At 39.8% G+C, this 13,912-nt stretch overlaps 1 protein-coding gene across 2 annotated transcripts in view; it reads right to left on the reverse strand.

The window, feature by feature from the left end:
* Nucleotides 1–2,225: 2,225 nt before the first annotated feature.
* TGFB2 (transforming growth factor beta 2) overlaps nt 2,226–13,912 on the reverse strand; it is a 60,796-nt gene continuing 49,109 nt past the window's right edge. Inside the window, exons 3-7 of one of the 2 annotated variants that reach the window (XM_021546149.3) lie at nt 10,354–10,486; nt 10,125–10,235; nt 8,246–8,420; nt 7,530–7,683; nt 2,226–5,722 (exon numbers count right to left, since the gene is read on the reverse strand). In XM_021546149.3, the coding sequence (XP_021401824.1) occupies nt 5,564–5,722; nt 7,530–7,683; nt 8,246–8,420; nt 10,125–10,235; nt 10,354–10,486 (732 nt within the window). In that variant the 3' untranslated portion in view covers nt 2,226–5,563. Of the gene's footprint in view, nt 5,723–7,529; nt 7,684–8,245; nt 8,421–10,124; nt 10,236–10,353; nt 10,487–13,912 lie in introns of those variants that run through there. The other variant, XM_077781870.1, reaches the window with a different exon arrangement.

The following is a 13,912-nucleotide window of genomic DNA, read 5'->3' on the forward strand; positions in this document are numbered from 1 at the left end:
TCTCTAAACCACTGAAGAATGAGGTGACCTGTAGCACTCTCAGCTCTCTGGGAAACACCTTGATGCATAGGGACATCTTGACTGTTTCCAGCTGTCATTCCTATGAATGGCAATTGCATTTATGTGCCTTTGATCCTGGGAGAAAAAAGAGACGACTGAGCTGTGAGACTTGCATCTGGCACACTCAGAGCAGCTCAAGTGCAAGAACTTCAGGCATATTAAACTCAAAGCTTCACAAACCCCAGCAACAACTTTGGTGATTAAGGCCTGGTTTCAAACCAGTTGCAGAGATTGGACCTAAAGGAATTTCATAAAAGTGATTCACATTTGAACCCTTCCTCACAGTCCCAGCCAATCAATTTTTGATCAAATGTTAATGTTTTGGTTGCCTCCATATCTAATTAGCTGGATCAAACAGTATGGAGAGCTCATGGTGTACTTCGTTGAACAGGAAGAGACCCTGGTCCCCTTTGCCATTTTTATCTTGTTCCTTTTCTTGTAGCAAATCATTAATTCAGGACCTCCCTCTAGGATGTGCAAACAGTGCTGAGACCCAAAGATCAACAATCACTGACCCTTCCTTCTGCCATCATCTTGGCTTGGCACTAAAACACCCCATTTATAGAAAATATTTGTTTCTTGGACCACCATATGGTTGAAGAAAGGTTTATACCCCGGGGGTTCTGTATTAGATTCCAGCAGGTTACTTCATTAAATGAGCATATCAAATTTGATTGGAAGTTCTCATCAGCTTTCTGTTCCATTTAATTTTATTTTTATACAGATGAAGAAATTACTGTTACACCCATACCCACTGACAAGCCAACTACATTACTTCACATCTACTTTATAACCACATATAATTACATAACCTCTTGGTTTATTTTCTTCCAGAACTCATGGCTCCTCATAGAATCTGTTCTGTCTGAACTAAGAGGCAGATTTTGGCCTAAAAAACAGTTTTCAAGACATTTACATGGTTTGGGTTTTTTCCTATATTGAATATTCCACATTTATTAACCACAATTTGATTCAAGCACAGTAAGGGCTTCACTGATACAGTCTGAGAGGCTGTGTTAACAAAATGAAGACAAGCCCAGCATCAAAATACTCTGTATAAATCTCATTATCATGACCGATCTTCCATCTTTTCAGCCCCATAGTGTAAAATCTCTTTTAGCACACAGTGTTCCCTCCACTCTGTTCCTCTTTAGTTACAGGCACTGTGACCACTTTCTCACCTACAATTTCCAATCAGCATTCCTCCTCAAACCTTCCTGTTCTTCACTGACTTCACAAATACAGCAGACAGGGCTGCAAGGTATTTTCACCTCAAGGCAATGTGAGGGCTTCTTTGGGCAAGAATGAGGCTGGCAGATCACATTCATGTCAAAGCACATAGCTGGGTAGCTAAAAATAGACAGAATAAAAATTGGCATCTGGAAAATTTTGAAGGGCTAGAGTTTTATGCCTGTATAAACTCACTGAAATCAATTAAGGCTGGAGTGCAACCATGGTGGAATTGCCCCAACAATTGTTTTTAATGCTCATCCCAAGCTACATTCTTAAACATATTAACAGACCACAGAGTCCATTTGTTATAATTTATCACAATAACCCTAAACAATCTGGTATAAACATCTTTCATTCAAGCCAAGAAACGCTATGCACTCCTTAGATGCCAGAGAAGGCACCAGGAAGAGCAGTCCCTGGTCTCCTCATCAGTCCCTGGTCTGGAAGAATTTTCATATATAATTCCATCAACTTTAAAAGCAATTAGTCAATCCTCCCATCAGTTTTATTTATTTGACTAGAGCCTGATAAAGAAAAGCTGCAGTTCCAGGCTCCTTAATTCTTATTTGCTTAGATAATGCAATTGCATATTGCAGAGTGCATGGAAATAGACAACAAACTAGAGAATCCTATTTTATGCCAAAAAACACTTCCATGTGCCACATGGCTGCTCCTGGCAAACTGATATCATGGAGCAGCAGTCTACAGACCAAGACATCCACTACAGTGGCTGAGGGGAGAGCAACCCCCAGAGCAGATATGATCCACCCTCACCCTGGATGGATGTTCTTCACCTCAGCCTGCAGTGGACCACATCAAGGTCACACATGCCAAAATCCCACACCAAATCAGGCTTTGCAGGGATTTAACATTCCAGAGTTGAGGAATTGCCTGTGCCAGAAAAATACTGCCATACGAAAGCAACACCAGCATATAATCGAAATAATTTATTTACCACTAGAGCACCACAAAAACAGACATACAATGTGTTAAAATACAGAGTAATCAATCACCAAAGTACAACACAGCTGTCCTTTATGTTCCTTTTTTTTTTTTTTTTTTTTTTTTTTGCCTTTAAACCATGCCAACCACACAGTTGTATTGATGCTAAACGTCAGAAGTGCTGTCCTACCCCCACCCAGCTAAGTGCTATGATCCCCCCTCGGCCCCACTCAGCCCCTTGGGTCTGATCTTTCCAGATGCTGAACATTTCCCACCAGCTCTCAGGGACTTTGCACAGGCAGTGACAATCACCTCACCAAAATAAAGCCCCGTAGCAGAAAGTCCCTGAGCTGTTGCAGACCCATCTGAAGATCACTTGAAGGGTATTTACATCAGACCTGAGAGGTGCTAAGGACTCAGGTTACCCCACTCTGCAGAGGGGAATTTCACCCATGCGTTCTGCATGTTGTAGGATCAGGCCTAACACCCTTGATAATCAAAGGGAAATACATGCCTAATGAACAAGAAAAAATAAATTGTAGGAGCTTTAAAATAGAGAATTTCAAATATTATCAGTGCATTTTGAGGAACACTATAAATTTTTTTAAAAATCAATTTTAGGGCAATGACTTACAGAAATAGTGTTCTATGCTTAGAGAAAAACTCCAAATCCAAATTTTCAGCTGCATCCAGCACACAGTGAGTATAGTTGGACAACTATGCTATCTCCCACCCCACTTTTTCAAAACTGGTTTGAAAGCTGCATTCCTGTATCAGAGAACTGCAAAAATATTTTTAAGTTTTGTCAAATGTGCTCACCCTTGTCTTCTCTCCTGTCCAACAAAAATACAGTTCTCATACTGAACCTGATAAAACTAATTCTGCTGTTATACAGCAAAATCCAGAGTATGTATTACCCTGAGGAGTTTCACTGAGTTCAGTGCATCTTCTCACTGGAGTTAAGTCTGGCTCAAACAAGTGTTAGCAGGACAGATTCTTCACCTGTTCACCTCAGCTCACTAAATCAGAAGTCTAACATACCTTCTCCTTCTGAGGCAGTGGGCGGGATTACATCATCTCTGGGGCTATATTCCCATCTAGACAATGAGCACAGGCTCCACAGAGGTCCTGAGGAACAGCCTGTGCAAGCCACCATGGCACCTCAGTTTTGCACCAGTATTCTGCTGAAACCAAAGAAACTGCACTTCCTAAAACTGGAACTGACAATACCAAGCTCAGAAGTGTCCTCCCAACACTGCTCAGGACAATGACAGAAAATGTCCCTCTCATCCAAGTAGAATGCTTGCACTGCAGGTTTCCAGCTTTGCTCTGCAGAAGCATTCATCACATGAAATTAAATGATTGTGCTTTCTTCAGAATTCTTTATGTTCTTATTTAGGTAGGGTTTTTTTTTTTTTAAAATGAAGCATGCGATGTGGTTTCTTTTTTTACTCCCTCTACAATATGAAAACAACAAAACCCTAGGAAGTCCCATGTTCCTTTCTCGGTTTTTCAAAAGAAGCTTTAGCGTGAACTCAATTGAGAAAAAAATTGGTAAACTTGCAAAAATCAAGGGTCTGGTCCTGCCAATCCTTACATATACCCCAACAGCCTAAAGGGCGCTGCTGTGCCCCTGCAGAAGTCAAAGGCAAACCTCTGTTACCTGCAGCAGGAGCAGGAGCAGCCCCACAGAGGAGCCGAGTTCCCATGTGCCGGGCAGACGCGTCCGATCGCGCTCCGCTCCCGCCGCGCGCGGGGCATCGCCACCAGTCGCTCCCTACAGCTCCTGCACAGTGGTGGATGTCATTCTCTGCAAGGGACATCTCTCCACACCTCGCTCCCTGCCCATCTGTTTGAATGTCTACTACAGCCTAAAGAAAATGGGAAAATGGGAAGGCCCAGAAATGCGAACTGCATCGCGACGCAAGCGTTATGAACGGGGACAGCTGGAGGAGGAGGGGAGGAGCAGGGGGGGAGATTGCTTTAATCCATCCTTTTTTATAAAACAGAAAAAAAAATGGAGTCAGGTAGCTTATGTCATAATGATGAACAATATACAAAGCACATGTATAGCAATTATTATAAAACATGTATTTGTAGTGCAAGTCAAAATATAGGGACTCTACTCATACTGGCCAGCTAGAGGGAAACACATGATTCTGAGTGATCAAAAAGAGCCCCAAATTCAAATTCAAAGTCATGAGAGCTGACAGTATTACAGAGTACAAAAATATGGTGAAAATTTACACATTACACATAAAGTACGTAATTTTTTAATAGTTTACAAATAGAGATCTACAGATATGTTTCCAATTAAGCTGGCTTTTACTACCCACCTATTGTAATACTCTAGGTATGGTTACATATACCAAAAGAACAAAAAAAATTCCCATAGCATAGCTATACAGCAACATATTAAGGTCTGAAGATTAGACCAGTACATGTTAAATATTTCACTGGTTTACTAAACTGACATTTTAAATCATTTACAGTAAAAAAAAAATCTTATAGACTTGTCTTTGAGACTGAAACAGAGTGTCCTTTATTAGTAAATTATTCAATATTTAAAACAAGGGTTTGAGACCTTACAAGAAGTCTCTCTAGGCAGCTGGCATGAAAAATAAGGTATTTTAAAGGCAGAGTTTGTCAGTAATGTAATAACTGATTTCTATTTTAATTCAACTAAACTAACCATTAATTTTCTGATTCTTTTGAGCTTGTGTTCCTTTAGGCTTTATATGTATTTCTGGCAGCTTATTTGGTCTCCACTTTGTCCACATTGGCTGGTTTTCATTTTTCCAATGGTGATACAGAAATGTTCATTTGATAGTTTTTACACACAAATAAATAATGCACTGTTAACTCTATAGCTAAGAGGAATGGGTAGGATGCCTATTGCATAACAATACAGAGAGATCAAGTAAGGCACGGGACAGATACAGCAACTCCACTTCATGGGATTTTCCTGTTTTTTTCCTTTCACATAGTAACACTAACAAATTTCTTCCAGTGTTTATTTTTTAAAAGGTTTCTTTTTTTCTTTAACTTTGCTTCTTGTCTATCTCACACTATGTGTAGGTGAAATGTAGGAAAAAGCCTTCAATGTTTTGCTTCAGATGCCAGTTTAAAAAAAAAACAACAAAACAAACTTTCAAACAGTTCAGACTAGTACCGCTTTTTTTTCTTCTTTTTTTTTCTTTTAATACTGATGAACCCGGGTTTTCATTTTTCTTTCTTTCCTTCTCACTTTCTCTTTCTTTTTTTTTTTTTTTCCCTTGGTTATCTTTATTTTTTATAAACACACGTCATGCTGATTCAGGGATATCCTTTAGCTGCACTTGCAAGACTTTACAATCATGTTGGAAAGCTGTTCAATTTTGGGTGTTTTTCCAATGTAGTAGAGGATGGTGAGGGGTTCCAAATCCTGGGACACACAGCACGGAGAGGCTGAAGCTTCTGGATTGATGGTGTTATACAAGCTGAGTACCTAGAAGGAGAAACCAAAAAAGAGAGATTAAGGCAGCCACCTCTAATGAGCAAAGTGTTTTCTGCATCACTTCCTCCCATAGCACCTGAGAATGCCCACTGAAAAGGTATGAAGATACCTGGATTTTAGGGGTGTTTTATGCTTTTCCACTTCAGTTTAGTGATCACAATATGCTCGAATTTCCTAACATTTTGTCCATACAGTCTTAAGCCCCAAAGCAGGTATGTACCTGGAGTCTGCCTCTAGAGTGCTGCCTCTTGAATCAACAGGCACACCCTATTTATGAGTACAGAGGAAATGGAAAGGTTTTTATCTGTTTCTTCAGGTTGCCATTTGCTATTTACAGATTTTGGATTTACAAGTGACCAAAGAGAAGAGAGACCTCTTCAGAGTGCAGGCAATCCTTTTACCCTCTGGCTATGCTAATTAAGTCCATTAATGCCATCCTGCAAGCTTCAGGACTCAAGGTGCAGTTACTCCTGCTAAGAGCCAGATGCATGGAGTAATCACCTATGGATTCCTATGCATGGTTCTCTGCAAGGGAAGTATGTAGGGTTAGCCACTGATGATGCATAGGTGCTCCTGAGGATGCCATTAATGCCTTAGCCAAACACCAAGTGACCTTTTCCTAGAACTTCCACACAACATTTGCAGCTTAGAGAGACAGAAGAGCTGTTCAGGACAGCAACACTAACTACTTTATTAGGCAACTTCTGGCTCCTTGGGCAATTATCCAAACCACGTATTTGTGACCATGACAGTTACTCTTCCTCTTTCCTTTAAAAACAAGTCCAGTTCCAAAATGTGTACACCATTACTCCACACCAGCACAGAAACATACTCACCTTATTTACATCTCTGCCGGCTGACATTGCTAACAGTACAATGCCACAGACAGTGACAGCTACAAAGGGGTCTGTAAGCTCAGGAAGAACATGGTTATCATGGTTTTACCAACCAAAAAGAACTCAAGTTGTCCCTTGGACACAGCAAGTTCTCTCTGCTGGCTGACACTGATCTGTCATTTTAAGGGAGGCTTGAAAAAGGGGAGACATCATCCTTAGTATGGACCCGAGGGTGAAATTCTTACTTTATGACAACTATGATGCAAATGTCTGTCTCTTGCATTTACTGTCTAGACATCCTTAGTGACAGCTGAGAGGAAATTAGCACTTCACAGCAGAATACTACTCATCCTAAGGCAGTTGGCTACAATAACACATCCAATCCCTAAAATAAAAAGTCCCATCTCAGACAACTATCATTTGGTTCTTCAACATCCCATACACAAAGTCCCTTCTTCCCATATAAATCTTGAAGTGTAAGAAAGAATATGTCTTTTGAAGTAAAAGCTGTCAGTATAGCAGATCATAAAAGTAGGTGATGACCAGGTGGTACAACTCAGCCCTTTTGTTACTCTGAAAGTGCCTCCCTCAGTGTCTTTGCTGACTAAACTCATTGTCCCATCTTCCACTCATTTCTATATTGAAAGACCTTTTCCAAGCCACCTCCAAAGGCTACATACTCACAAGAAGTATTTAATGTACTAGCCCACATAACCATTGTTGGTTATGTGCTCATACCAATGAATGAATTTTCATAAAAGAAAATAAATCTCTGGTCTAGTACATTTCTCCTGTTTCAACACTAGCTTGAGGTCATGTGCAAGTCCCTCTATAGGGCCACATTTAATCATCCTTAGTTACTGAGACAAACTCTGGACAATGGTGCTGATGTCATTCCCAGAAACATAGCTCAACCTGCAGTTGTAAAACAAAAGCTGAAAATTAGCAAATTCATTACTTACTCTGCTGTGCTGAGTATCTGAGCTCCATAAATATGGGCAGGCTCCTGCACAGAAATTAGCATGGTATCCTTTAGGTTCATGAATCCATTTCCAGCCAAGATCCCTCTTGAAGTCAATATAAAGTGGACGCAGGCAGCAATTATCCTGCACATTCCTGGGAAATAAAATACAAACACATCTGTCTGAGATGTGACACAAAGACAACACTGTGAATAAAAATAATCCAGTTGCTTGCTCCCTGAATGATCCTTTACAGGCGGGCAGGTCTGAGTCACAAAAATTCTCAACTAAATCAGATCAATAGTAGCTTATGCTGTAACTGAAATTACAGGTATTGCAGGATGCTTGGACATGGCAGGACTTGCTCACACCGACAAAGCTGATGGCTTCCCTGGAGGACTACTCAAGTGTTTTTATCCAGGTCCTACAGAGTAGGTGAACAAAGTGAAGGTGATAATTTGGCTCTAACTGTGGGACTAATACATCTGGGAATCATCCCAGATAGAACTGAGCTTCTGCTCTCTAAGGTCACGACAATCTGCCCCTGTCTCTGTGGGATCGGAGACCACTGGGCAGAGACCTGCTACACAGAGTCTGAGAATGAGGGTCTGCATTCTGTATAAATGCCAACTGCAAAGAAACGTGATAAACAACTGCATGACACCTCCCAGGCTGGTAGGACTGTGTAAGAATACTGGATGTGCAGGCATAGTTACCTAAAACAATAGGCAGCATCTAGAGCACGCTTCTTCCGCCGACTGGGCTGTTGCGACTCAAGTCTGTAGGAGGGTAACAACATTAGCAGAAGATGTGGGGTCTTCCCACTGTATTTTTTCCTATTGGACTTTAAAGCTTTCACATCACCACTGGAATATGTGTAGTCATCAATACCTTCAAAAAATACATTTTGGTGATAAACATTGTGTTGCTTTTTCTTCACAAATTAAATAAACCATCTCTTAAAAAAAAATCTCTCAGAAACTGGGCCATGATGGTGTCAGCTGGGCATTTTTACTGGGGAAGTGGGGGCAAATTTAAACCCAAGATGCCTAAGATACAGTTCTCATGTTAGCTATTGTATTAACCCTCCCACATTCACATCTGTTTAATGGCATTTCAGTACATTTACCAGAAATGTTTAAATGAGTAACAGAGAAGGTAATTTCAGTCACTGCATCTTGCGTGTCTTAGCTTAAAATGCACCAAGCAGTGATTCTCTTGTTGCTTTAGTCAGAACAGTACTCCCAGCTTTTAAGAGTTATGTATCTTTTAAAACCTTTTAACACACTTAAAGATGCTCTGGATACTTCACCTTCATTTCCCACTCTTCTATCCCATTTGTTTCCTCCATCACATTCGCTCCTTTCTGATACTTGTAAATGCCCTGTCTTTCATTGCCACTTTATTTAAATCTGCTAATTTTCCCTAATCAGTTACTCTAGTCTCTTCCTTTTATATGGGCATGGAAAAGACACTGATTCAAGTGTTTCTTCTTGAAATGGCTATCTATGGCCTCACATTCTGTATTCTCTTTTAACACTACTGCCTTACTAGCTTCTCATCTGTGGCAATAGCACAGACAAGAGACTCATGGTATTGGCCTTTCACAGGAGTCACGTTATGCCTTTTGTTAGGATCCTTTAGAAAATTAACCTCCCCAACCAAATGTTACCATCTAAACAGAACAAAATACACCATTCTTTTCTTAATATATGCAATTCTAGTGGCCAAGCATCATACTAACCATTTTTTACGTGCACACAATGGCTTTAATCATATGTACAGTACAAGTATTTACTTACAGGAAAAAATTCCAATGCAGTGAAACAACACTTAGAAAACCTTAATACTTGACAAGGAATATAGCCAAATACTTGGATCACAAGTGAACCAAATCATGATACAGTTCAATAAATGAGAACTTCAGGAATAGAATTTAGGTTAAAATTGGTTCTAATATAGCTATAGATTCATGTGTGCTGGTGGATGGTAATTGTAGTCCAGTCAATTAAATATAATTTTCTTTGTGAAACGGAAAGTTTAATGGCTTAAAAATACAAGAGAGCTTATACAACCTTGATATATTTACTCTATATCACCTTGCCTGCTGTCAATAAAGAGCACATATATTGTCACTACACATATTTTTATTTTTTAATGCCCTCTCATTCCAATCTTTTCAACTAAGTCTGACTTATTACAGTATTAGAATGGAGAGCAAAACATTTATTTTGAAAATATTGAGCTATTTTCTCATTACTATCCAATAGTGGATGGCAAACTATGCAAGAGTCTTCACTAAAGCCAAATTTGTATGTATATCCTGTGTAACACAGACTCTTGAGGACACCAAAGCTGTATGCATGGAATGAGACAGGTTTTTCATGCCTTGTGATTTTAGAATTGTTCAGGTGATATAGTTTTACCCTTGAAACTTTAGTAGCATTTCCTACCAGCAGAGAATCACAATTCTCAAATTAGCAAGTTTTCAATCAGCTGAATGCCATTTAGGAGGCAGAAACAGCTTTTTGTTCCTGTCCTCAATTAGTACATACCACAACATTTAAAAAGCTGGATTTTTTTTTCTTTAATTACCTGCAAATCTTGCTTCAAGCTCCTCACTTTTATTTGGGATGATGTAATTATTGGAAGGCACAAAGGTACAGCATGGACAATGTAAGCTTATCTTAAATCCAAGATTCCTGTCTGCAAAATATAAAAGAGAGTGGAGTTGGTTTTTACACATGAAATGACTCTGAAATACTCCAGAGTTAATGGAGGAGCAGCTGGGGCAGGAGTGAAGGCAAAGAGCACTTTTTGTCACCTCTGTGATGGAGCCATTCATGTACAGTCTCAGTGACATCAAAAGACAACCATTCTCCTTCAGCTCTTGTTTTAACTACTTTGCTGTCAATATAGCGCTGTCCTGGTGATGATAATTCTTTAGATTTTAAAACCTGCAAGAAACAGCAAATAAGATTGCCTACAGGTTAATATCTGCCTGGTTGATTTTTAAATGGACCAGTAACATTAGAAAATAGCACAAGAAGCAATTACAGTTGAAACCTCTATGCAGCAGATAAAAATTCATGCACATTTTCAGAAAGAATCTTCTAAGGAGAACAATACAAAAACACCCTAATGAAATCAGCTTAGGCTCCCAAGGAAAACACACCATCACATACCTTAGGGAGAGAAATCACGCAGAAAGAACTGCCCTGAAAACCTATCCTGTTAATACAAGTGCTGCTGAAGAGATCACAGTAATCATCAAAAGAAGCTATTTTACCTTCTTTAGTACTACTTACACTAGCTAGAGCATAAGATGCCAAAGTCCAGGCTGTACAATGTAGTCTGCACACTGGAGATATTACACTGCTCCTCTATAACTAACCTACGGTACTGCCTTATTAGTGCTTTTAGCCTTCCCTCTGATTTCAGGTACTAATCATACACTAAACAGATGGCCATGCACAGATTTGTGACAACAAGTGAGGCTGCTTCCATCCAAACTTTGATACAGGCTGTATTTGTATTTTTGTCAAATATTTCGGCCAAGCTTCTACTGACCAAGCAGTAAAAATTACATGAATAAAAGGAGCCCAGGCCCTGCATGACCAGATTTTCAAGTGTCCACAGTCCTCCTCATTCCAGGCAAACAATTCGGTGAGTGCCTTCCCATATACAAGCATGGCCTGCTATTATTTATCCCATCTCTAGGACAAAAACAATTGGACTTCTGGCTGCTAACAGGTTTCTGGATTTCTGATTGTTACTCTGTTGATAGGTTTGTGATGCAGGGAGATGGAATGACATGCAACATTAAGTCAACTCCAATCAAGATATCACACGATAACATCATTTTGTAACTTTTGGCATGCCAGCCGTGCGACTTCATATTTTGGTTTGGGTTTTTCCTTTCTTTAAGCACTCAAGTCCATATCCAAATAAGTAACTGACAACGTCTCATTGTTTCCTCCTATTTTCTCAGCCCAGAACAACCTGACATCTAGCAAGCACTGCTGTAATAAAATCATGGTGAAAGCCCATAATACATGTAAAGAAAAATATTTCAAAAGAGGTGTGAAACTATGTCATCACGATAAAATCAGGCTTTTCATAATTAAACAGGCTTGAAAAGCTCCAATTCTGTCCAGCATGTGGAGTCAGCATGTAGAGTCTCTCTGTTTATTGCAAGGCAGTGCTGGATCTCTCATAGGCCAACACTGTGGCTCCTACAATAACATTTGTCTTATGAAAAGAACAGCAACATGACAAGCTCTTTGTCTTCTTTCTGACCAACACATTTAGCAAAAAGCCATGAGAAGATGTTGGTTCAAGTCCAGAAGATTACTAAGGGCCCTTGGTAGGCAATGCCGAGCTCCCCAGTAGAAACTAAGGGCACTCCAACAGTGAACATTGGGACTCCTTTTTATGAGGTAACCTTCAAACAAAGTGTCTGAGCAACTGTTTACAGAGAGTCTGGCAGCAGCAAGGGGACTACCACTGCTCAGAAGTGCCAGAGGGATGAGAGAATCAGTAATCAATGCTGGGAAAGTCCCAGAGAAGTACAAATATAACTTTGCCTTCCCTTTGGTCTTTATCAGGTCAAGTGTTTCTGAGGATGCAATGCAGCTGTCATTCTGCAAGGATGTGTTTGGGCTGGGGGGTGGGGGGTGTGAGGCAAATGGGACACAAGAACTTGGCTCATTTCTCTTCCTTTCTGCACAGTCATATCTTTCCAAAGACTCCAGAAACTGCATACCTCAGTTTTGGCAGTGATGTAAGAACTAAAAGTAAGTAATGTGCCAAAAGCAATCTCCTGATGTTAACTATAATTGGTCTTAGACATATTCTGAAGACACGGCTCTGCCTTGGTATCAAAAATAAATGTATTTATTCCAGTCTTTATCCCAATTGCGACCAAAAGACAGAGTCAAGGGCTGTCAGTGTACCTGGAATAAAAGGCATTTGTAAAAGTACAAGAAATCATAACTGAATGTACCCGATAGTCTAAGGAAAATCCATCCCCATTGTTGAGCTGAATGACAAGAAAATGTTTTTGAGCTGTATGGCACTGTGGGACAGGATGATACTATGGATTAAAAGAGCTGGATATTATCCATCCTATGGTACCTACAATGTCTCTGAGTAAAGTTTCTCTCCATGTTGTTTATGCAGCATGTTCAGGAAGAAAATTATAAAGAATGAGATACAAAGCCACAAACTAAGTATGAGATAATTTCCACAACTGACATCATGGTTAAACAGGCACTGGCAGTTCTTAAGCAAAAGGCTGTTAAGTGACAAGGGTGTTACACTTAGTGAAATTAACTTCAATCTCCTCTTGGGTTAAGTATCTTTATAGTGTTAGGGTGATCTATGATCTTAACAACCTGAGTACTTGTAAGCAAGAATGATCTTCTAGCCTCACCATTTCAATTTTCCCTTCTTTTTCTTTTACATTGTTCAAAGGGTGGAAAGCTAATGGAAGATAAAATCCTAGACTGGATCCTCAGAATCCATTTTCTCCCACAGATTAATCTGATTAAGTTTCTTTTCCTACACTGCTTTTTACTTCCATCTACACTGAAGCAATTGAACTGTATATGGGGGTAAACAATGGGGCCTTTTTGTAGAAATCTCTCAGAAATTTTTACAGCTACAATATATTCTTCAAATGAGTCTTCCAGGAATCACTACATGAAATAAGCATTTTAGGTTCTCTCGGCCATTTCCCCACTTTGGTTTGCTTCTTTTTACTTTGCCCTATATTTCTGGTTTTAACCATCCCCATCAGCAACACACCTTTTCCTTCCAATACACCCTCAAGCCTATATCCTCAATGAAAAACTTTTCTTTCACCATTTCCAATCCTTTCTTCCTACTAGATCAACTAATTTAGTTTCAAAAAAGAATAAAAGCCTTTTCTGTGCCTTGCAGCTTTTGTGCTTGAAAGCTTGTTTACTTCTTCCAACTACACTGATTGGTCTTAGAAGAGATATTACCTTCACCTATAAACATTGCCTCGCCTTACCTATAAACACCACTTCACCTTCATGCTTAGCCCATCACAACCACATCAAACACCCTTATCAGAACTGCTGCTGCACAGCTTGTACCTGCAGGAGCTAAACGAAAGCCTTTGTGCAAAAGTTTTCAGCGCACTCAAAGTATTAACAGAAGGCAAGGGGAAAATTCACAGAAGAAGAAAGTCAACTGAGTTAAACTTCCCCTTTAATCCTTTCTTACTTCCTTCTGGCACCTTACCCAAACTCTCCCTCTTAAAAGAGGTAGAAAGAGTTTGGACTGACTACAAGCCATGATGTGGAAGACAAAGGTTTTCCGGTGGGGGAATCCTGTGCATCACCCACTGCGTGCAG

The sequence above is a fragment of the Lonchura striata genome, chromosome 3, assembly GCF_046129695.1.
Source record: "Lonchura striata isolate bLonStr1 chromosome 3, bLonStr1.mat, whole genome shotgun sequence".
NCBI lineage: Eukaryota > Metazoa > Chordata > Aves > Passeriformes > Estrildidae > Lonchura > Lonchura striata.